The sequence below is a fragment of the Mustela putorius genome, unplaced genomic scaffold, assembly GCF_011764305.1.
Source record: "Mustela putorius furo isolate JIRA1106 unplaced genomic scaffold, ASM1176430v1.1 tig00000129_pilon_pilon_pilon, whole genome shotgun sequence".
Lineage (NCBI taxonomy): Eukaryota > Metazoa > Chordata > Mammalia > Carnivora > Mustelidae > Mustela > Mustela putorius.
In genome coordinates, this window is record NW_025421290.1 from 9,315,108 (window position 1) to 9,339,012 (window position 23,905).

A 23,905-nucleotide genomic window follows, 5' to 3' on the forward strand; every position below is an offset into this window, starting at 1 on the left:
CTCTTCTTACTCAGCAAGAGCAAAATGGCCACAGCAAGAAGCAGGCACTCTTGTTCAGGAGTAAAAACATGTGTCTAAGGAGTCTTCAGAAATTTCTCCTCAGGTATCCTTCAGGTTGGAATTCTGGAAGCAAAATATTATTTATTTTATTTGGAGGGCAGAACGAGAGTGATAAAATCCTGAGCTGAAGAGCCCAAACAGAATTCTACATGTGAATCCAAAGCAAACAAGACTTGTTTGGTAGGAAAAGCAAAGATTTGTATGTTGTCCTTTAAAAGCCACTTGAAAAGGAAACAAGATATCCATTGTTTGTGGGCATCTTTTTAAGACCAGGCAGAAATGGCATCCAGCCTGGGGAAGTTTGCAATGTCCAGGATGGCAGACCCACTTTGGGGGTACTCTTAGGCCAAAAGATAGCCTAAGATAGTAGTTCTCAGCCTGGCTAGCTATTACAGGTCCTCAGATGCATTAAAAAGTACAAATACTCCAACCCACTACAGGGATTGTCTCTTTCTTTGGTCTGGAATGGGACCCGGGCATCAGGTTTTTTTTTTTTTAAAAGCCTCCAGCTAGGGTGACTGTGTAGCCAAGGTGAAGAACCACTAGCCTAAGGCAAAAAAAAAAAAAAAAAAATGTGGCAAATGTGATCAACATGTCCCAGGATGGGAGGTGGAGTTTGTATTCAGCATTTGGATGAAGAGTTGGTATCAACATATGCACACAGTGAGTTCTTAGTATTTGCAGTAGTTAGATTCTATAAAACCACTGTGAACACTAAATTAGCAAATCCTGAACCACTGCTCCTAGGGGAGATAGAGGGTGACGTTCCTGCAAGCCTCACATTTTCATCTGCAGATCAGTACGTAACTTTGTTTCATATGTGTTTAAAGACATCTTGTGTCTTATGTATCGCTGATGCATTAACCTTGAACTCAAGGCCAGCAGCACTATAACTCATGCTTCAGTGAAGCTTATTTAGCACATGTATTCTCTCTGTAAGGCACATTGCAGCCTTCCTGCACTTAGGAACACCAAGGAGCACCTCAGTTCTGCCACACTTGGGGCCATCAGAAATAGAAAAATCACCAAAGAAAAACACCAAAGTGAGAAAACCATGACCCTACACAGGCCTGGAAAAGGCCACTTGCTTACAGGATGAAAGCCAACATAGGAAGGCAGAACCTCAGTTGGGAGTCTGTGCATGAGGGACTCCGATTTGTTGCCCCTCTGAGCACGTCCACGAATGACCATGAAAATGAGACAAGTTGATTTGGGGGCCTACAAATAAAGCTTAGCAGATCAGTGAATTCACAAGTATGGAATCTGTGAATATGGAGGATCCACGGCAGATAAGACACAGAATAGGAGAACAGACAACACATCACACAGTTTGTGGGACAGGTGAGGGGGACCCCACAAACGTTATACAGTATGTGGGACAGTTGGCGAGGAGCAAAGGGAGGGGACCTATGGATCTGAACTGGCTGCCTGGGTTCTGGCCAGCCCTCCTGATGGCCCTATGGCCTCTTTCTCTCTGCCCCCCCGGGATCCAAAGTCTCCATACAGCCCTTCCCATCTCATCTCCAATAAGAAATGAATGCTGTTCAATTCCTGTCCTTAAACTAGAACAGTCCCGGGGGCTGAATTATGCCAGCAACCTCGTGCCTGCAGTGTCTCTGGAAGTCTTTTATTGTAGGACTGATTTATAATACCCAAGTAGATGAGTTGAGAGCAATTACGTAAATGCTGTTTCTCTGGGGTAGAGAAGAACAGTACGGTTTAAGTGAAAAATGCAGTGTCGAGTCAAAAATTCAAATCTGTATGTGTAATTACAGGCCACAGTAAATCAATTTTACAAACACAGTACCAATATCACCATATTCCAACACCCACTGGAGCTGGCTGTGACAGTTCGGAATCTGAGGAGATACCAAAGGTGAAGCAAAGTGGGAATTGGGATGTGTGAAGCCTCGATAGCTTGTCTTGAATCACATGGTGAATTCAATCAAACATAATTAAGAAGCCAGGAGAGCTTAAACCATCCAATTTCTCTTAATTAACAACAACAAAAAATCATCTAATTAGCCATGTAAGCTCAAATTGTGGGGTTTTTGAATGGTCATTTATGTGCATTATTACATTTGACATTTAGATTGAATGCTTTAATGAAAACAAGAACCAGTTCCCTAATCAGTAAATTGCCCCGCGAGTCACAATGCTGAGAAACTCCAGTTCTCATTCTTCTATCAAGTAACTAAGTTAAGAATTAGTCAGGACCACATAATACATCCTAATTATTTATCACCCTTCTCCTAGCACTAGAAAGAGAAGAAAAAGGATTTCTGCTTGATCAAGGCAAAGTTCAGAGTTTCACGCCCAGAGAAATCCTGGCACGAGTAGTGCATTGGGCTGGGGTTGAGCTGAGCCCCGAAGGCAGGACTTAGGCATCTAATGATTCCAGTCCTTGCCTAATGAGAGCCATGACATTTACAAGCCATACCGGACTCTTATCTGGGAGCCTTGAAGTTCCAGCAGCAGACTTTGCCTTCATAGACAAGGTTTTTAAATAGCCTTTGTGAGCCCATTTCAAGGGATTGACCTGCTTCTCCTCTGGAGAAGCCTTGCTAGCAGTGTCAGGTTGTAGAAGTCATTGACTATTTGTTCAGCGACTGTGCTGTGGCCTTGGGAGCACTGATGCTCTGAGAGGGTCTGAGTTGCTCAATCATGAAATTCCAGCTGTTTGCAGTTCCATATCAGGATTGCTTTTCTGGTACCCATGCTCAGTGAGCAGCCCCAACGTCATTAAACAGAGGACGGATATTGCATTTTGTAAAGCTAAGAAGGACCTCCTGGGTAGGCATGTGAGCAGTTACAATTTGACAGCTGTCTTTTAAGAAAGGGACAGGAGAGATGTTTTTTCATCGAACATCTAGTTTTCTGAGTGTCTCCACTTTCTTCCTGAAACACAATGACTGGAGCATTTTTATGGATACGGTGGAAAATGAAAAAGGACATGCCCTCTTAAATCCACTCCTGGCCACTGGCTTGACTCAGTTATTTACTCTACTTGGTGTCATCAACAAAATGATTCCAATTCTGTGTCTCTGTCTAAATTCTTTTCTGGATTTCATCTCTTCAAGTCTCTATGTGGGTAGAAATTCCACGGATAAGCCTCAGGGTTGAACACGTGTAGGTATAAATATAGATAGGAAAAGAAACAAAATGCAGGAAAGTAGAAGTTAACCCAACTTCAGAAGTGGCTGGGTTGATCCCGCCGTCCCTTGAATTGGCTTCAACATCTGCTTCCATGGTGTCAGATTACTTCCATAGTTGATGTCATTGGTTTTGATGGAATGGAATGAGAGGATTTGGGCAGTTTCCTTTTAGGACTGCTTGATTTGAAGTTAAGCTTGTGAGTGAGACTCAACCAATTTCTATAAAATGTCTATATTGGCTTCTTGTCTAGCTTATTTCGTAAATAATGACAATACAAAGTCAAATAGCCGTTATCTAAAATAGATTTTCTACTGGATGACACCCAGTTTTGCCATTATAGAAACTGACAAAAGAGTACAAATGAAATGTACCAGAGATTAATGCAGCAATAAAAGTCTGCCAGAAACATCCTAATTTACTTCTTAAAAGCCCAAATGTTTAAGTGATAGCGTGAAGGCAGAAACATACATCTTTCCTCTGCCCAAAGGCTGAGCCGTCCGGAGAGTAATAAGAGCTGACATCAGAGACAAGGACTCGCGTTATTGAAAAAGCCTCTCCAGGTGCTTTTCCCTGCATCAGAATGCTTTTGTTTCAATGCTGTATGAAAATGAGATTTAATAGGGAAAAAGAGGTTTGGCACTGTGTATTTGTCAACCGCGTCGCGATGTTCTTTGCGACTTTGTCTTCTTTCAGACTCTCCATTTGTTTTGTTGCTTAGGCAAGTGTACATTTTCTCTTTCCTGAGAGTGTGTGGCTTCCCCTTTGGGCTCGTCGGGAACACCCTATCCACCGACCACGTCTTTGCTTTGTAGCCTGTTCTCTCCCCTTCCCCCAGAATGAGGTGGAGTCTGAAGCTGTTTTGGGGGAATCATCTTCTGGTGTCCAGATGTTGTAAGCACTGGTTTTCCAAACCTTTCAACAAGAAGCAGAGAGCAAGCATGCAGAGTTGAGGCATGAAACCTTCTAGATGGGCTTTCAGTTTGTTCCCTGAAGCAATGATGGCAGAGCATGTTAATTTTAACCTGAGTAATTAATAACCCCTTCCCCCTCCTTTTACACCAATCTGTACTTGGCTGTAAATGTGAGTGGTGTTATTTTGTCTTCTTTTGCATGCTGTCACTGATCAAACACTCTGGTTTTGTTTTTGTTTGGTTTGGTTTTTTAATGTATTCTTGCAGTACTATTAATCTTCTCTTCCCCAAAGATTCCCACTACAGGGCCTCGGGTTACGGGTTGTGGCCCCACAAAACCAACTAAAGAAGAGGAATCCAGGCTCTGGTATCATTTCACCACTGAGCCTCGAAAATGCTGGCTTTTTTTTTTTTTTTTTTTCCCTTAAGCAAATGCCTGGAATCATTCAAACAAGTGATGTTAACAGAACTCTACTCTTTGAAAACGGAAAGCCTTTAGTAGCAGTTCCTTAGATGCCCTGAAAGCACTCTCAAGAAATTCTTGGATGGCACCTGAAAAATGCCCGAGAAGCAGCCCTTAAATCTAAAGAAATGATCAGAATTGCTCCCCCAGTAACTTTGAAACAATAATTGAAGCTATTTTGTAGCTGGCAGTGGGTTGAGTTTTTTCTCCTTTAAACTAGTCTAGTATCAAACCATCTCCTATAGCAAAATGTAAGAATTGTATGATTGCTGTATACAGTAAATTGCTGTATACAGCAAAGGTTCTGTGGATACTCTGAATTTCTTTGGGGAGTAGGTCTAATAGACACTGTTAAAGTTACACCATTAGCAGCCCACACGTAGAATATTCCTAGGCTTTGTCATAGTGTGTTGACATGCCCAGCGTGTATCCTGAGAGTAGGGAATAGCCTAGGATGTTTTAATTTAGGAAAAAACTTTGAAGTTAATATTTTAAAATCATGTGCTGATGTTTGGTTTCCTCGTTCTACTTCTTCAAATCCCTAAATTAGAATGAGTTATTTTTGTCAAGTTTACTCGCAATTTTGTCAAGTTTTATCATATGAGCATCTAGAATTTGGAAATTTTGAGGAAGTACATGTTTTCCTGTGAGAAGGGCAGCTTGTTGAATTAGAAATTGAGAGACTGCCTGAGGAGTAAAAAAGATTAAGATTTCCAATCCCATCTGAACTCTTAGGGATGTGACAAGACAGAACTCAAGTTTGGGTTGAGAAATCAAGCTATTAGGTTTGAGGAAAGAGGGCGTGATTAGGAATATGGGAACACTTACTGCCCTTATACAAAAAGAAGTCAGCTTCTAGATTATAAACTCTAGAATGAAATGTTAAGACTATAAGGAGGTGGAAACACATAGTAGTAGCAACGCAGAGTGCTGGTGGACAGGACTGGAAGGAATATCCTGACAATGAAAGACATGCCAGGGACTTTGAGCACGACAGTGCCCAAGGCTGCCTTTACTGCCCATGAAAACCTCCGTCAGCAAAGCAGAGAATAGCAGTCATCTCTACCATTTGTTGAATTTGGGGCTCCGTTGTTAAGTTATAAAAAAAATAGGGGTCCCCAAAAAGCAAGAATTGTACCCTGAATCTGCTGATAGAAAAAAGGGACCAAAAGAGCTATGAACTCAGCAACATGTAAATTAATTTGTCTTTTATTAATGTTCATACTTTGCCTATATATAAAGATTATTTGCAACACAGTATTTCATTCATGAGCAAAGTGTGGTGCACACAGGGATTTTAAGGGAATTTCATTCCCCAGGGGCCCAGAGCTCATGACTTAGGAATTCTTGAATTACCTTTCAGGGGGCTTCCAGCTCTGAAACATTATGAATCTAGGCTCCTAACAATAATTTTTAAAGCAGAAATTGCATTCAATGCATAAGCTTCAGGAGGACAGGGAAGTATGCAATGTATCTTTGAAAGATGTCCGTTAAAGTTTGTGAGGATAAAGTTTCGCTGACAGTGGAGTCCAATTATCTGTACTGTTTGCTTGTGGGGATCTCTTCTCTGCTCCACGGTGAGGTATAATGCTTAACCTAACGGTGAACCAAAGAGCTCGTGGGCCAGTACCTCCAAACTTCCTCTTTCTGCAAACCCTATTATTTGTCACATTAGAAAGCAAAAAAAGCAGTTATTCCTAATTTTCTTAAAAGAGTCTGTCCCCAAAAGCCTGTCACTGAATTTTGAGCTGAAATTGAGCTGAAGTCAAGTTTGGTCAAAGGAAAGGGGTTAAAAAATCTGACTTCCAGGTTTTTAAGAAAATACTTAAAAGAATAGGTCCCAGGGTCAGGTATGGTCTTTTCCTCTAAAAAGGCATTGACAGGAGTCTCCTTAAAGATGTTTTGAGATGAAAAAGAAATCATAAGTTTAAATAAGGTCAGAGAAATTGGCCTGCCAAGAATGATATGGCAGAGTTTATTGCCAGATTATAAGACCCTCTCAACCTGTATCACACGGCTCCATGGCTATAACAAGATTATTTTTAGCTGTTTTTTCCCCCATATTTCAACTAGACTTACTCAGTATTTGTTATTTATTTTTGGTTCACTTGGATTTATAAATGCCCCCTAAATCACAATATTCTATTGGCCAACCTATGTGTACATACGTGAATATGTGGACATTCCTGAAATTTCCTGTAAGAAGACATAAGCAATATTGAACCTCTATTTCCTTCTAAAAACAATAAAAAATATTGAATTTATACTCTACACTATATTAAGTTTTAGCTTCAGTTTTTTAAGGGCAAAAGAGGCGCAGCCTTTGTTCCCCGAGTAATTTTTAGTAGGATTTTCAATATAATAAATCCACCCAGAAACACGCTGTCCCTCCAACTTCCACTATTCTAAAGTCACGAATGCAATATAAATTCAGGACTTCGATTCTGCCGGAACCTGCTGATTTCTAATCTATATTGAGATTTTTTTTTCCCCCAATGTGTACTTAATTCTTCAGGGTTCGGATACCCAGGGGCAGCTTAAGTCTGAATGAAACATTGACTGTTGTCATTCTAAAGGTCTGCCTCTAGCTAGAGTCATTTTGGGACAGCTACCAGAAGACTGTTTTCACTGCTCTGCCTCTCTACTCACAGGAAAAAGGAATTTTTTATTTAGGTATTTACTTTTGCTTGAATATCCATTTTTCCTCTATTTATCACCACATCAGAAGAATTCTTTGGTTAAAAAAAAAAATGGAGTGAGGGGACGACCATCAGCGCTGTGCCCCTGGCCACCTCATTCATGCCACAGCGGTGAGGCCTACATGCTGCCCATGGCATTGATCATTGCCTCTGCCATTTTGTGCCGAACATGAAGCCTAAAATTGGCCTTGTGGTACAAGCCTCTACCTACTATCTCTACCTGAAGAATTGTCTTTGCCCCAGAATGGCACATTGGACAGGTCACCTGTCACCTGCTTCTGTCTCCTTCACACTGGAAGATGAGCTGGTCTTGCCTCTGGGCCTGGTTTTCTTTGGAGAAATGCGGCATTTGCCCAGCATGACTTCACTCTTACTGGGGTGGGTCCCATGCCTGGATCTAAACACATGGCCATCTCTGTAAATCGGAAGCTGTGTGTGAGGCATTTTGCTTGGTTGCTATAGGAGTTTGACTCCTAAGGAGACCTTGCTGTTTGGGTGCCAGCTGCGGGAATCTTTATGATGCAGACAGGGTGAGCCTTCAGTAGAAAGTCACTGGGGAAAGGCCCTGGTTTTCCCTCGGCTATAATTGATTTTTTATTAGAGGCAGAGGCCAAATGGATGCCATGTTCCCTGTGATGTCAGTCAAACTCAGAGATATATGAAGACATGGGTGTAGTTATCTATGAGTAAAACCCGATAAGTCCCACTAAGTTAGGTAACGATCTTGTTCCATTCTCAATAACTGGTAGAATCCTCAGATATCGATCAACACGCCTCCCCAAGTATGCCCATCGATGGGGAGGTAGCGTGGCATTTAAGAAAAATTTAGGTGGAAAGATGCAAATGGATTCCATCCAGAAATGGAATTCAACTCCTACATATCTGGGGTATCGCTGTCAGCACCCAAAGAAGGGGATTCTCTTAGTGGTGTGCCCACCCATGATTACATACATGTTCACTTGTCGCCTCTAACCAAGCTAGGTCCTAAGGGTTCTTCCAATTCAAAGCTGGTGTCTCCCTTTAGCCTGTTTTTGTGGTGTGGGGTTTACCTCTAATCCTGGCTGTGAAGAGGAACCCCCATTTCCACTTGAGGCATACCTGGTCGGAGCATCAGCCAGTTAGATAGTCTGAAACAGTTGCCAAGGTATCAGAAAGCTAAGATGTCTAAGCTGGACTGTTCCAGCACTCAGTGAGCCCTCAACAAGTCTGCCCAATTTTATATAAATACTTAGACAGGCATGAAATGGATTTTCTGGATGTCTGGCTTTTTTTTTTTTTTTTTTCCTATTGGCTTCTCTCTTCATTTTTGCTGCTGCTTCCTTTTTATTTACTTTTTTCCTTTTTGCTTTTTTTTTTTTCTTTTCTTTTTCTCTTGGTAATTCTGATCCAACCAGGTAGGATTGCGTTTTCCAGGGAACCTTTTTCAATAGTTTCTTCCCTAGCCTATTTAGTGGAAAGGCAAGCTGTTTCAGATTGTTAGGGTCAAAAAAATTTTTTTAAACAAAGTTCCCTTTGCATTTTTTTTAAAGTCCAGTGATAATTCCTTGCCTTTGATAGAATCTGCCTCAGGTGGGAATCTCTCAGGTTACAAATGGTAAACTCGGGCAGCTCCCTTTTTGCCTCCCTGTTCTGCTAATGAAGAAGCTTCTCGCCTTTCAGGCTGTCCCTCTTTTGCACAAGTTGTCTCCCTTCTGGCCACGTGAAGCCACATGGAAGGAAACATTGACAACAGAGATGTGACCCCATTGCTCTCAAGGCCTGGTTGAAGCCAGCTGACCATGAACTACCTCCCCACACCACCACTGCCCCCAAATATGCTTTCTGGAAGCACCCAGCCTTTTGGCTCTGGCCTTTCTCTTTGAAGTGGGGGCAAGGTAGTCTGCTGCCCAGGTCTTTGTGGTGTGGGTGCTTCTTACACTGTGGTGTCAGCTCTGCTTACTAAAAAACACAGGTTCACACCAGCCAGGAAGAGCTTGTCCGGGCCTGGGAGAGCAAAACCTCACTGTAGGGGATAAGGCCCGAGATGGAACTTAATGGCTTCCCTGAAAAATGTTTAAAAATGCATGTGGCTCAATTCCATGTGAGCGTGGCTGCAGTCAAAATACCCCAGACCTGTCAGGAAGCGGGCCTCAGAGACTCTTATGAATAGACTTATTTTGTAAAGTTACTTAAACGCCCAGAAAAACCAACCGAGGGTAACGCCGGCTCCCCGGGCGTTGATTTGGGTGAAATCCCTCCCTCAAATGACCTCAGTTGAGTTTGGCTAGTTACAGGAGTTGTGTTGCTTTTTCCTCCTTTTCTGGAAGAGAGAGACATGGAAAACAGGGGCTGCGCAGATGTGGCCCACCGGGGGGGAAGCGTTGATCCCGCGGGTGGAAACCGTCCCCAGCTCACTGCGAGCGCCCCACCGGCTTCTGAATGAAGGCCTTGTTACCTGGCAGTGTTGTCAGTGTGAAGTTTGGCATTAACCTGTGAAGCTGGGGAAAGAATCGGCCCTTTCACACACAGCTGCCCGTGTCCCTCACACACCCTGAGGTCTGTGTGCACCCTGCGGCCCCCCAGGAACCCACACCCCTCCAGAACTGAGAGGCTCCCCTGCTTCCTGGCTGCCAGGCCTAGTCCACCTTCTCGTCCAGCCCAGCCAAGATCCCAAACGGTGACCAGCCTGCCTACCCTTCAAGGAGTCCACCCCTAATGACATGGGTAATGTCGGGTTCTATGTGTTTCCCCAAAAAAAAAGAGAGAGAGAGAATGTCCAGCCCATGTTCTCTTCACTCTTGGCCCATGGCTACTTTGCCAGGCTGTCAAGCCTCACCTGATTTATAGGCCTCCTGCCACGGATCCTGATTTCTAGCGTTAGAATGAAAACCAGATCTGGACCCACAGAGGTGAAGGCCAGATGGGTGGGGCCTGTAGGTTTAGCCTCTTTGGGGAAACCCAACCCACTAAGAGGTGCAGATGCATCCCTTTGAACCCCCTGAAGGGAAGGCCCCTGCCAGGCCTGTATTCAGCCTGCGGGGACCGCAGATAGTTAGCGTCATTTCTCAGGGTTAAAAGGTATTGTGGGTGCTCTGTGGCCCAGGCTAAAGGGGGGGGAATAACCTATTTCATTTTATTTTTTTTTTCCAGTTCTCTCAGGCCAGGCACACCACAGCCCTTTGAAACGATCTGTGTCCCTTACCCCACCCATGAATGTGCCAAACCAGCCTCTAGGCCACGGATGGATGTCTCATGAGGACTTACGAGCTAGAGGACCCCAGTGCCTCCCATCCGATCATGCCCCCCTGTCTCCACAAAGCAGTGTAGCCTCTTCAGGAAGTGGTGGGAGTGAACACTTAGAAGATCAGAACACTGCTCGTAACACATTCCAAGAAGAAGGTAGTGGTATGAAAGGTGAGTGACGAACGAGAAACCACTGGGAACAGAATCTGTCCCTTTATTTAGAGTCAGAAGGGTGAAAAGAGAGGTAGGTAGTCAGCGAGAGAGGAGCCCAGCCCCCTCCCCAGACTTGTGCATTTGACCCAGCCCTTGCAGAGCTCCAGGGTCCACCCTGGCGGAAAGGGCTCCGATTCCCCTTCCAGGGTATCTTGCCAAAACCTGGGATGCAGGAACCAGAGCAGGAGAGGTCAACGCTCTTCTTTTTTTTTTTTTTTTTTTAAATGCAGTGACTTGCAGGCAATTAAATGAGTCACCGCTACTGGCGGTAGGATCTCCTGTGCACGTACATTGCTCAGCCTGTCCTGTTTGGAAAGGCGCTGAGCTCCTCCAGCCTTCTACCTCATTGGCTGTGGCCAGGGAACTGTCAATAATTCAGCAACACAAACCACAGGCTCTTTCTTTTAAGTCTCTCCTAATGCAGAATGGTAGTCGTGCTTCCTTTCTCTCTCCCTTTTCTTTTGATATGCAAAGAAACTTTTAAACCCTTTCCTCTGCACCTGTTTAAGGAACGTGAACACAGTACCACTGAGAATCTATGTCAGGGTGTTAAGCCTGAGAACAGCTTCGCGTACAGTGATAAAGGCCTTCTCGTGCAGCATAAATAAATGTTTGTACATTGCCCTGTAAATCTAGCCTCCTCTTAAGCTACTCATCAGGAGACAGAGATTGCCAAATTACCCTGGACGGGTTCAAAGAGGATACATGCGTTTTGTATTTTTAGACGCCAAGTTGTTCAAAGTCTGGGAAGTCCTCGGGGAAAGATGCTCGTCAGAGACCCAGGAATAACAGATTTAGATGGAGAAACAGTAATTAGCCTTGCTTTTGGGAGTACAATACTGCAGGGGGGCTCTGAGAGCGGCCCTCTTTGCTGGCATCCAGAGTCCTGAGGACTGGCTGTCTCCAACCTTTCCCTCGAGAAGGCTGTGTTGGTGTAGGAGTCTCTCCACCAAGTCCCTTCCCCGCCATGGAAGCGTGGCACAGAGAGATATCCATGGCCACCCAGGGGCCAGTTGTGTGAGACCACCAGGCTGACACAGGGAGCCTGTCCATTAGGGGAACAAAGCTGCTGGAAGTTCCTTCCCTGGTGTCTTCCTTGAACATTCCTTTCCCTCAGCGGCAGGCCCGTATGCTCCCATGCCACCCCCATCCCATGGTGAGTGCCCAGAGTGCGTGGGATGTGTCTTGATGCTTTCTTCCGCTGATACAAGTGGGTCTTTAAAGGTGTTTAACAGACAGCACAAACAATGGCTCATTTTGGCATGGAGGGGATGTGTGTCCTCTTTCTCTTTCACAGTTTTCGAGGGAATGTGTCATAATTTTGGAGACCTAGCAAAACTCATTTCTGAGTTCATGCTGTATGGTTCTGTGCTCTAGCAGCTGAGCCCCAGGTGATGGGTAACCAATGAGCCTCAGCCATGTTTTAGGTAAGCCTGTAGGACATCTGTCATGGGGACCCCCCCAAGTACCCGAGGGACCCCAGGAGGCCGGGCCAGTCGTTCCTCTGGACTAGCTTCTTCCTAGGCCTAGTGGAGTGTTTGGGCAGCACATTTCCAAGAAAGTGTACGTGTGGTTCTAATCGGTGACTATGGGAAAGAGGCCTTGGCCCTTGTGTTCAAGGGCAAGGAGGGTCCTACAAGAAGGTTGTTCTCTGGGTTACAGACATCTCCCAGAGAGGAATGCTGGTCCTGTCTGGTTATCAGAGGTCTGCTTTCTTTCCTTTCTTCCTTTTACTTTTCTTTCTTCCTTCCTTCTGTACATCTATTCTTTCGTTCTTTTTTTCAGCTTTAATGTATACCTTCAACATCCTCCCAAAGTAGGTAAAGGTGTGCTCATAATGTGCTGTTGTTTTGAGGTGAGAAAAGAATAATGACAGAAAACCCGAATAAACTTCTTATTGCTGTTTTAGAATACAAGCTAAAATATTCCAAAGTTCAGGGAATATCTCCTATGTAAGCATCTTCTATTCTTTTCTTTAGAATTGATAAGAATTGTCTCCTCAGAGATCCTTCAGTCAGAAAGTGACACAGATAAGCTCTTACATCCAAGATTTTCTTTATAGGCCCAAGGGATTTGGTGACCAGGTAAAACAGAAGACTCTATATACACCCACCTTCTGCTGACCTAGCAAACTGTCCTTTTCCCAAAGAACTCAATCAGGATTCAAAATATAAAGTCTGTAGCAAATTAGAGGGCAAAACATATTTGAAAGAAGGCAGCAGAAACAACGGAGAGTTGTATTTGTGGGAAAAGTGTGTTTGTAGTTCAGCTGATAGGTCAAATCATAGAAACGTCCACACCTGAAACAGCGGCCTCCCAGAATGTGGGGGGCCGAAGGCAGCCCCCTAGTGGTGCCTGGAGATGTCTTCTCGAGACGGCAACTCTGTCAGTGAAGCCTGTACAGGGTGGCCTCCCAGGACAGTGCCCAGGTGGCAGCCCTCACCAGGCCCAGCTCAAGAGTTTCTCATTTGGTTCCCAAGTCCGAGAGCAGACACAGGTTTAAGTTTCCAAATTAATTCATACTTTCTGAGAAATGAAATATGAAATCAAATGAAGCGCTTCTAAAAAGAGCCAGCTCTTGCCCTCAGATCCACGTCCCCTTCTTCCATGTAACCAGGTTTTTTGGCAGGAGTATCAACCCTTTTAGGCGACTTTCTGGTCCACCTGAGGACACCATCAGTAAATTGCTATTTTTCTAAAGTTCTTTTAAAAGCCTGGTTTACAGAAACAACAAGGAATCTGTAGTTGAATTTGGAGGAGTTCCAAATCTCCAGAGGATGCGTGTCAGCCCTCTCCCTGCACCTTGGGGGAAGAATAAAAAGCCGCCATAATTGAGCTTAATTTAGTGTGAATTCATCTTTCTTGCCAACAGCTGTGCATACCTTGTGGAAACACGGTGTTCATCCATTCCTTCCTTTTCATCTGGACAAACTGGCCAGGCCTGGCTACGAATTGTCCCTTAGGAATGGGCCTCTTGGGTCAAGAGTGTGAAATAAAGCTCACAGCCCAGTATTCTTCTTTTTTTAATTTTTCATGAACATCGATCGATCTGATCTCGCCCCTCTTTTTGTTTTGGGGTCAGCACCCTGCCAGGGATCGTCGCAAAGTTCTCTCCCAAGTAGACCAGCTTGCACTCTCACGGGAATAACATCATCTGCCTGCTTTGCTTTGTTTTTCCTTTTATAGTAAATACCATCCCGAAGATGTAAGTCAGCTCCAAAGCCCAGATTGGCTGTCCCTCCGGGTAGGGATCTCAGACTAATCTCAGGCTGAAGCAGGAGCAGGATCAGCTACTCGATGAGAAAATAACGAACAGAAGTAGGAAACAACAGGAATAGGAGTTTCCCCCTTAACATGCCCCGTGGAGGCTACTGGTTATACATTGTTGGCCCAGATATGCTGATCGGGGTTTCTAAATTCAGTTGTCCTCGTTGTTGGCAGAAACATCACTATGACTTATCCCAGGGGAAAGATTCATGATTTCCAGGTTGCTTCTCAATCATAATACCCTCCTTTCCCTCGGCTCTCTTGCCTCTTCTCTCATGCAAAGCCTTCAGGTGGCCCAGAGGAAGAAAAAAGACATTCCCCTAATGTCCTGCAAGGAAGAGAAACCTAGACGAGCAGAAGTCTGTTGGTTGGGGAAGCACATCTACCCCTCATAGCAGCATCATGTGCTCAGAAATAATGTAGAGACATGACATCCAAAGACTTCTCAAAAGGCTGTCAACAGGTGGTGGGGCGGTGTTCTATGGAAGCAGAGAGAAGGGAAGAAAGACTGGTTCATGGGTTTTACTTGAGTTCTTATCAAGTCAGTTGGCTTTTAAGCACCTGCTGAGAGAGGCTTGGACTAGTTTACTGGGGACACAGAGAAGAAAGAGATGGGACCTGCCTCATGGGAGTCCCCGTCCCATGAGCAACAAACACGGACTGGACGCAGGTGCACAGCTGTGAAATTGTCTTGTCTTTGGAGACTTGCCCTGGGCCGTGATCGTATAGTGGTTAGTACTCTGCGTTGTGGAGACTTGCCCTGGGTCAGGGTAGGCACCAAGGAGGGCTCTGATGCCAAGTCAAGAGACGTCAAGGGAAGTTCCTGAGGAGGAGAGGCCTGGACCTGAGTCTTGGAGCCTGGTTACATGTTAGCCAAATACATAAGGTGAGGGAAGGGCATTCTGTGCACAGGGAAAAAGATGCAAGAAAAGCATGGTGATGAGACAGATCAACCGAGTACCTCCTATAGCCTGAAGGTCAAAAGGACATGGGAAGGAGTCTGGAGAGGGGAAAGCCAGGCTTTGCGAAAGGTTTGGCATTCACAGAAGCTGTCAAGGGCATTTAGTAGCAGAGTGACCTGCTTACCTTTGCTCCTGAGAAATCGGACCCTAGTGGAAGACGGGGAGGGGGACATAGGAAGGGAGGAGGAGCAGGGGATTCTGATTTGGGAAACCAGCTGAGAGGTGGGGGCTGTTTAGTAACGGAGGAGGAAAAAGAGATGGGACCAAGGCAAGCAGCAGTGAGAATGGAGTCCAAGGAGTGTGTGGGCATGGTCTTTGTGCGAGAGAACTGAGACAGCTCGGAATTGAATGTGTCCTCTTGAAAGTAGACCGCGCAGGAGCGGGAGGAATTTAGGACAATGCCCAGGTTCCTGCCGGGGCAGCTGGATAGCCCATGGTGTCCTCTATAGCAAAGAGAAGAAACAGATCCTGGGCCAGTGTGGGGCCTGGTGGGTCTGGAAACCAGGAGGACACTCCAAGGAGCTGAGCCAGACCTCAGTGTGCCATGTTCTTCCCTGGCTGGTCTCCCTAAGCCCCAGCTTCTCTCCCCACCTGCGCAGGTTAGCACTCTGACTGCCTGTGGGGAAGCTGATGTGGAGACTCCATTCCAGATTTCTAGCTAGTAAGGCCCATAGATTCGGGCTCCTAAAAGTGGTAGGCCCCCATGACTTTCTCATCACAGCTGTCAGCGGGAGAGGGGTGGAGGTCGGGGGCTGTTTCTCTTGACACGAGCTTCAGCCTCACCATCAGGAGTGGATGTTGACTGGGTTGCCTTATGAGGTGTGGTGCTCAAAATATGGAGGTAATAGAAACTGTTGCATTATTTGTATTCAGACATCATACAGATTCAAAAGAAACCTGTGGCTCCAGTTACCTTGATAGAAACCTAGCAGTTAAGAGTGGAGGGAACCAGGGACTGGGAGTATAGGCTTGGTTGCCTTTTCTCAGGCGTCTTCAATGAAACTGAAGTAAACTGTTTTTCACTCACAGTGAAGGAAATGCATTGCCTGTTCTGAAGTAGCCAGTTTAGGGTTTCGAGTTGGTTTTGAAATGTAAACCTTTGAACTTCTCTGCCTCTCTTAGAATGCGATTAGAAAAATTATTGACAAGTGTGATCCTTTTTAAGATGAAGAACCCTGTGATAAAGCTTTGTGAGAAAAGTGGTGAATCCAGCATTTCTAGGGTCATAAGGGTGTGAGTGATGGGCTGGGAGTGTGGCCGGGACTCTTCTCAGCATGGCTCTCATGGGAACAAGCCACCATGTTCTGAATGTTGACTTTCTAGATGCTGTCTTGAATTCATCTAACTTGAAGGCCAAGAGTTAGTAAATTCCCTTCACTCTCTTTATTCTCAAATGCCAGCCTATATCCTGCATGGGCAGGTCCTCATGGGCTCAGATTGTGCCCCCTCTTCTCAGGTAGGCCAGAGGCCCGTTGTCTTTGCAAAGTTTCAGGATTCCCCCAAATTCTAAAAGATAGAAGTCTTTTAATCACCATTCCTTACCAAGCATGAGTCTTCAGCTGTGGTGCTTGAAGAACTGTGCAGGCTTGGGGAGGGCAGCTTTCCACATGGAACCCAGCCGCCACTTAATGACGCAGAACAAGCTGCATGTAGAACACCACTTAGGAGTGTCACAGCTCATGGAAACATTGAGAAATTTAATTCCTGTGTTTGTAATTGAATGGTCTAAGTTGGTATTTTACTCAAACCATTCCTTCTGAGACCCACACAGGCTCCCCATCAAGGTGAGCCCTTCTTGGAGGCCACAGCAAATGTTTCCCAGGATTGAGGAACAGAGACCAAGGCGTGTCTTTCTTTTGCTCAGAGGCTGGAGCAGCATTGAGCTGCTCCTTCCACTCTGACCAAAAGTAGACAGGCTTCCATAATATTGATGCCGTTCCTGAACTTCTGCTTCGTTTTTGAAAGGAATCTTTGCCCTCTCACTTCAACACTGAAAAGTATGTCTCTTCTTACCCTCAGCTGGTTTCCTCTTCTCTCCCTCAAAGATCAAGGATGCGCTTGTATCTTGGGGAGAGAGAGAGAGTTGTCTGAGAGTAGCTCAGCTCTCTGTGGTGAATGGAAGTTGCTCTCCTGTCTGCAGGTACCAGGACCACCACGGGTGAGGCTTATTGTGGAAACCAAGGCTGTTCATGTTTCTCTCTTCCAGTGGCACCTTACTCCCTGCCCTTACAAGTCTTCCCATATTGAGCCCTTCTGCAGTATTGGTTCCATCTTTCATTCTTGTGGAGACTCTTTGTTTGTGAGGCAGTTGACACATGGCCCATTGAATGGTATATGCAGCCATTCTGGCAGCAAACATTTGAAAAAAGCAACTCAGGTTCTAATTGGACCCCAGCCTCTGTGTGAGCTGTTGTATGTGCCACAAAGCTTCTCTGTGGCAAACCAACATAATTGGAAATTGAATCCATTGGTAAAGACCAGCAGGTAAACATAAAGCATGTAAAAATTGAGTGTAGTGCTATTACCAAAAATGGCCATGTGGAGATAAACCACTGTGGACTGCAGCAAGATCTAGAAGGAGCTTCATGAAGGATGGACAATAAAGGACTTCATGAAGGATGGTGCTTGGGGACCCACCATCTGCATATGAATGGTGATACTTTCTCCCAGAACCTACCCTTTGGATTTGTCCTCCCAGTTTTCTTCCTGGGCGGCTTCTCTTCTCATCCCTTCCCCTAAATACCTCATGCTCCCAAGGCTCTATCTTGGATCACCCCTGTTCTCACTCCATGTTCTTTCCCTGACTGATCTTACCACTTCCATGGCTTAAAGTCACCACCATATGCTGCTGACAAGTTCTCCCATTCAGACCTCTCTTCAGAGATCTTGTCCTATCGACTTCTTCACCTAGATGGCTCAAAGGCAGTGATACTCAGCAGACATGAAGTGGACCTCATCATTTCTCCCCTCCCACCCCAAATCTGTGGCGGCTCTATTCTTCCCTGACCTTCAGATACTACCCTTTTTTATCCTATTCCTTGCCACTGCCCTTCCAAGCCATCTCCCAGGGCTTCAGTTCATCTCCTGGCCTCCATTCCCACATCCTCCAGTCCAGCCTTAACATGGACAGCCATCATCTTTCTAATATCCTCATCGGATTGTACCCCTGTTGCTCAGATTTCAGCAGTTCCTCATCACCAAAGACCAGGTCTACCCTCCTTGTTTCAGCATTACAGATCTCAATCATCAGATCCTGTGTGCTCCACCTTATACTAGCCATTCTCTATCACCCACCCAAGTGTTTGCTCGGCCCCAAATGCTCTCTTGGCTCTGTGCTTTGCTAATATGCTGTTCCTGCTTCCAGAGAGGCTTCCTCACTGTGATCTGCCCAGTGATTTTCAGGCTGCTCCTACTGTGAAGTTATCCCTCACTCCCCAAGGGAAATCAAAATGCTCATTGTTCTGTGCCCGCCTAGAACTTGGAGTTGACCTAGCACTTGTTCTACAACTGTTATAAATGTATTGTTTGAGTCAGTCATTCTTTGATGGCAGGGACATGCCTGGCCCCCATAGAAAACACTCAATAAGGGTTGAGTGGGCAAATATCAGGATGCTCACACGTGGCAAGGAAGTCAACCCAGCATATAGCAAAAGCATCTTAATCTTTCTCACACTGCGTAAGAGAGTGACTTTCTAGTATGGGACCTCCGTTGGCAAGTCCAGCAGAAGCAGCCCAGTGGAGGCTAAATGGCTGTGTGCCAGTTAGAGGGGGGAGCCCAGGAGGCATGCATGCCTCCAATCATGTATCAGCACCTTCGAGAAACACCCCTACTTGTTTTTTTGTTCAACCATAGCCATAGCTCTTCAGAATGAAGAAACAATGTCTGAGGTTATATGAGATGGTTCTCAGCTTTGCATCCACCTGTAGCACCTGGACCATGGGAAAGGATCTGAACTTTCATTTAGGCTTCATCTCTGGGTAGCATCTTAACAGAATCTAGCATCCAAATTATTGGGATTCCTGGCTTGGGAGGAGTGGAATGGTGTGGGTGCACACCTCTCTGGGTTTTTTTCCCTCTTAAAGGAGTTTTGTTTTAATCTCTGGCAAAAGAAGGCGCCTTGTCTCCAAGCAGGGGGTGAAAGATTAATAGGCTGTGTTCTTAAGAACTGAGATTTTCTCTTCTTTGTTCATGTTTGAGGAAGGAGAGCTCTTTAAGCATGGAACACCAAGCAAGGCATGGAGACACTTGCTGTACAAGCAGAGTCAACATGTGCCTGCCTCAGGGAACAGTGGCCAATGGGTGCTTACCAGGAAGATATACACAAATAAATTCTCCAGAAGGCCTAACTCACCATGTTGTGAAGTTGGTAGGAAGAAAACTCCCTCTGGCCCACATTTTCACTAAATGGGTGAGGCAGGCTCTTCCAACCCTCTGACAGGAATTCTAGTTGTCCAAATCTTTTATAGAAAGGAGCTGGTACTGACTGGAGTGCTAGTCTTGCTGAGTCAAGATTTATACCCTACTGTCCCCAACTCTCAAAACACCATATTGCCCTCTTGGCTTATAAAATACCCACCCTTTCAACATGATTTAGTAGCTCAGGATTCTGTTTTACCATGAGTGGCTTTTGCCTGATAACACTAGGGCACCAGTGAAAAGTCTGGCCCATGAGATGCTCCATACTCTGTGACAGATTATGCCCAAGTGTGCCATAGGGTCACTCAGACTTTGCTGAATCATGATCACTGAGTTTTCTGAGCAGCAAGTTGGGACTTTTCAAAGATGTGAGTAGCCAACATGAAACCTGATGCCAAAGCGTTGACAAGTCACTGGCCCCAAAGCTGGAGCTGTGGTTATTTGCTGCTCACACTGCAGAAGGATCAGCATTGATTCAACAAAAAAACATGGTGGAGAATAAAGTCTGGTAAGATGGGTCCAGGATGCCACAGGAGGGAAAGTACCAGAACCTGAGCTGGCAGGGCCTGGAATCTATGCAACCACAGTTTGAGTCAAGAAGGACTTAAGTAGTTGGTACTCTGTGCCTGGGGAAGCCTTGTCTCTTTGTGGTTCCTGATGGTCCCAAAGGGACTCTGTGCTTGTCATGGTAGAAGGAAGGGCCTAGAAGCACAGAATCAAATTGATTTCTTGCCTAAGATGACTGAGTTTGTTCTTCCAAAGGCATTGGGGATATCCAGTTCTGTTTCTCTACAGGCTCCCCTTCTTCAGCCTTCACATTATGGCAGATCATGAGGTAACCTTACCAGGCCTACCCTCCCCTTGTAATCTTTGAATTTGGGGAGATATCAAATACCCACATTCCATAAGCCTAGGTCAGGTTCTGCGGGGGGTGCTGGGCCTGATTACAGAGTGGGCCAGTTTTCTTCATCAATTAAAGTTAACTACTTTAAAAATCGGAAATTGGAAGTTTCCCACTTACTCTGGGTGTTCGTCAGTGCCTCAGAATAAAGCACTTGGCACAATAGCATCTTGTGATCAACATGGTTAGTAATGGATAATACTTGATAGGAGACGTGAATAACATTTACCCAATGCTTTAACATTTCAAAGTACTTTGATGTCATTGTTTCCCCAGCCCTACCACTGATGGACTGTGTGGTCCTCCTCTCACAAGAAGTTGATACAAGGCAGGAAAAAGCCATGAGGCAGGAGGCCTGGTTCTAGCCCCATTTCATCATATACTTGCTCCATGACCTAGACAATGACTTAACTTTCCCATCTGTGAAATGGGTGAAGGGTGGGGGAAGGAGATTTTAAAGAATTCTCAAAGATCCTATTTGCTCAAAAACTCTGAATTAAAAGAGCAGGGGCAAGTGCTTTGTTTTGGTTGAACTTAGCAAGGTGATAATTCTCATGGATCTTGATGCAGTTACTATTTAATTTTCCAACTCTAGAATCCAAAATGTGGGCTTATTTCAGATATGCTTTGGAGATTCTATTATCCTATGATGTAGCCAATTTGGGGGCCTTTCCAGTCCTGGTATATTTGTGGTTAATATTCAAGGAAAAGGTCTGAGACACATCCAGACACATTCCATGGCCTGGAGAAATGGTTACTGCAACTGCGCGCGCGCGCGCGCGCGCGCGCACACACACACACACACACACACACACACACTGGAGTAATAGTTTTGGAGTCTAGGATGCCCTTATTCCCGCTGGGGTGGAAAAAGGCAGAAGAAAGATTAGGCTAAGAATGACAGCAACTCCACCCATGGACTCTCACGGTTGCCTGGGTGAGCTCTTTTCTGTGGAAGTGGCAGAAAGAACACATGGAGAGCTACACTGAACCTAAAAGGAAACCTTGGAGAGGAAGCCTCATCCTATGTAGTTTTAACATTCTAAGTCACCTCTTTCCAAATCAGTAATAAATAGTCTGGCCAAAGCAGTGGTTTTTGTCATGTTTTTGGCCATGAACCATTTTGAGGATCTTATGGAAGCTATGGATGACCTCTGACCAGAAAAATACTCCTATATTCACAAATTGGGATATAATTCTAGGGAATTCCTATATGCCCTGCAGCCCATGGACCCCAACGTAGCAACCCCTAGTCTAAAATAGAAGAAGGGAGCCTGACAGTGGGAATGTCAGGGCTAGACCAAGACTTCGAAGTCCATAATTTGTTGCCAAAATGGAATTGAACAAGTAGTAACATAAAGGGTTTTTTTCTTCTTTTTTCCCCTCTGACCATCACCCTCCTGTCCTCTCTCTATTCCCACATCTTTTGTCATCTCTTCTTGTTCCCTTTCAATTTCTCTCCCCATCTCTCGCGCACCTTGCCCTGCAGATGTTCCAGCCTGGTTAAAAAGTCTCCGCCTGCACAAGTACGCTGCGCTTTTCTCCCAGATGACCTACGAGGAAATGATGGCCCTTACCGAGTGCCAGCTGGAGGCTCAGGTAAGGGGTGCAGGTGACCATTCCCTGAGAAGTTGCCCCAGGTGGAACCTGAAGTTCCAGCTCAAGACAGACCTTGTTCGGACCCATACCTATCCTCACCCAGTAGCTTGCCTTGTTCTAGGAACTGCCAGGTGCTGGCCCACATTATGTGGTGAGTAAGGCTGAGTTCTTGTCTTCAGCGTTCAGTAGGAGGTGGGGGACCAACAGATAACTGGAAGGCAAATAAGGCTCAGTGAGAAAGAGTATGAAAAAGGTAATACCTAGGTGCATGCTCTAAGTTCAAGGTAGAGTGGCCTAGAAAGAACATCTGACCAAGGCGCCAAAGAGTCTGGGTCCCTGCCCTTGCTTTTCCGTCTGTGGGACAAGGGGTTATTTGGACTATGACAGATTGGTTGTCTGTTGTCCAGTCTGATAAGAAATCAGCTAACTTCTAGTAGTTAGTAATTAGAAACACCAAGTCATGCCTCAGACCTTCCCCAGCACTTTTCCAAGAACATGTTCAGATTGGACATAGTTGAGATCAGAGTAAGTGCTGCCAAATATTTTTTTCTTCTAACTACCTTGAATAACATGGGACTGACGCAGAGAATGGGATTACCCCAGGTCTCTGGTTTCATTTCCCTTTTGAGTGCCGTAAAAGAACAAAGTTTCCCCTTCCTTCTCAGGCATCTTTGCCCCAAGTCTGGATGCCAAAGGCTAGGCCAGTCAACAGACCCCCCGAAACTGACCATGTTTCCTAGCATGCTGTGCTCAAATAAATAAATCTGACTGATGTCTTTGTTTCCCTTATTTAAAATGCCATTTGCATGTTTCAAATTGACCTCAGTTTCTTTTGAGCAATGATTTAAAAGAATTAAATGTCTGAACAGGCTAATAATATTTCCTTCGCAGGAAGAGGAGATTGTACCCTTTGGGGCAACACTGCTCTCGACTCCTACCTCCCAGCAGATGCTGGTTTCCCATTGCATCATCAGTACCCTCAGTTAACCTCTGCAGGCCTGGGTGAATACCAGTATTGAGATGCAAGGCAAAGCCCAAAGTCACTGTACATTCTAAGAGAATGAAAAGCACTAATTTCAACTTCCCAACACTTCTCCCACCACTTTTTAGCTCTTGATTGTTCCTTAATCAATCCCAGGGATTGATGAGACCTACTTCTAAGAGCATTTTTTGCTATTTGGGTCAGAGTTAAGAAAAAAAAAAATCTAAGTCCTCAGTTATTTGACTTGAGAAAAAACAAGACCTAATTGACAGAGAGGGCAAAGCCAGAGGCATGCAGAGTAATTTAATTCACTTGAACCCCAAGTCAAGGCTAAAGAGAAATCTGCCCTCAGCACTTCATCTTAGAGAAGGAGTTTTGCTATCACTCGAGTGTTAATATCTCTGAAGGAGATGCCTCTGGTGTTCCCATCTTTTCCTTCTGTAAGAGGAATCCTATGAGTTGGTGTAAGAAGAAGTCACCAGAAGTTTGCCTTAGAGACCTGACTTAAGAAAGGACCTCCTGTTTGGAACTTTGCTGTATCTCTAATCAACAAGCACTGAACTAAATCCTTGGGCTCACCACTGCACACCGTTAAGACAAAATCCACAACCCTAACTGTGAATCCTCCTCATTTAGCTCAAGTGATGACTGAACAAGAGTTTTAGGTTCTTTTCTATTCTTGTTTTCCTTATGGAGACCAAAGATGAGCTGTAAACTGCCAAAAATTACCCTGTATCGTACGGTACCTGTGAGAACCATTACCAGCCTTCAGAGATGGGAAAACCCAGGAAAGGTTTGAGAAAACAATGAAGCTCTGTATGGGATTGGAACCTTCAAGCAACCCTGGGTGGGAATGAAATGACAAAATACAGACAAGAGTGTATAACTTTAAAATGATCATTGAAGACAAGAAATTTTATGCTGGGTGGGTAATTGGCTGTTCTAGTTTTCTCTCTCTTTTCTCTCCGAAAGGTCACAGCCAAGGGACACAGGCAAATGTATAGCCAGATGTAGTTAGAACATTTAGTAAGGAGAGGTTTGTGACCGAGGGGA

The 23,905-nt window shown here is 45.1% G+C and overlaps 1 protein-coding gene across 4 annotated transcripts in view; it reads left to right on the forward strand.

The window, feature by feature from the left end:
• SAMD4A (sterile alpha motif domain containing 4A) overlaps positions 1 to 23,905 on the forward strand; it is a 208,373-nt gene that overhangs the window by 145,708 nt on the left and 38,760 nt on the right. For 3 of the 4 annotated variants that reach the window (XM_004738818.2, XM_013056371.2, XM_013056377.2), the window contains 2 exons: positions 10,419 to 10,682; positions 21,761 to 21,870. In XM_004738818.2, the coding sequence (XP_004738875.1) occupies positions 10,419 to 10,682; positions 21,761 to 21,870 (374 nt within the window). The remainder of the gene's footprint in view (positions 1 to 10,418; positions 10,683 to 21,760; positions 21,871 to 23,905) is intronic. The other variant, XM_004738819.2, reaches the window with a different exon arrangement.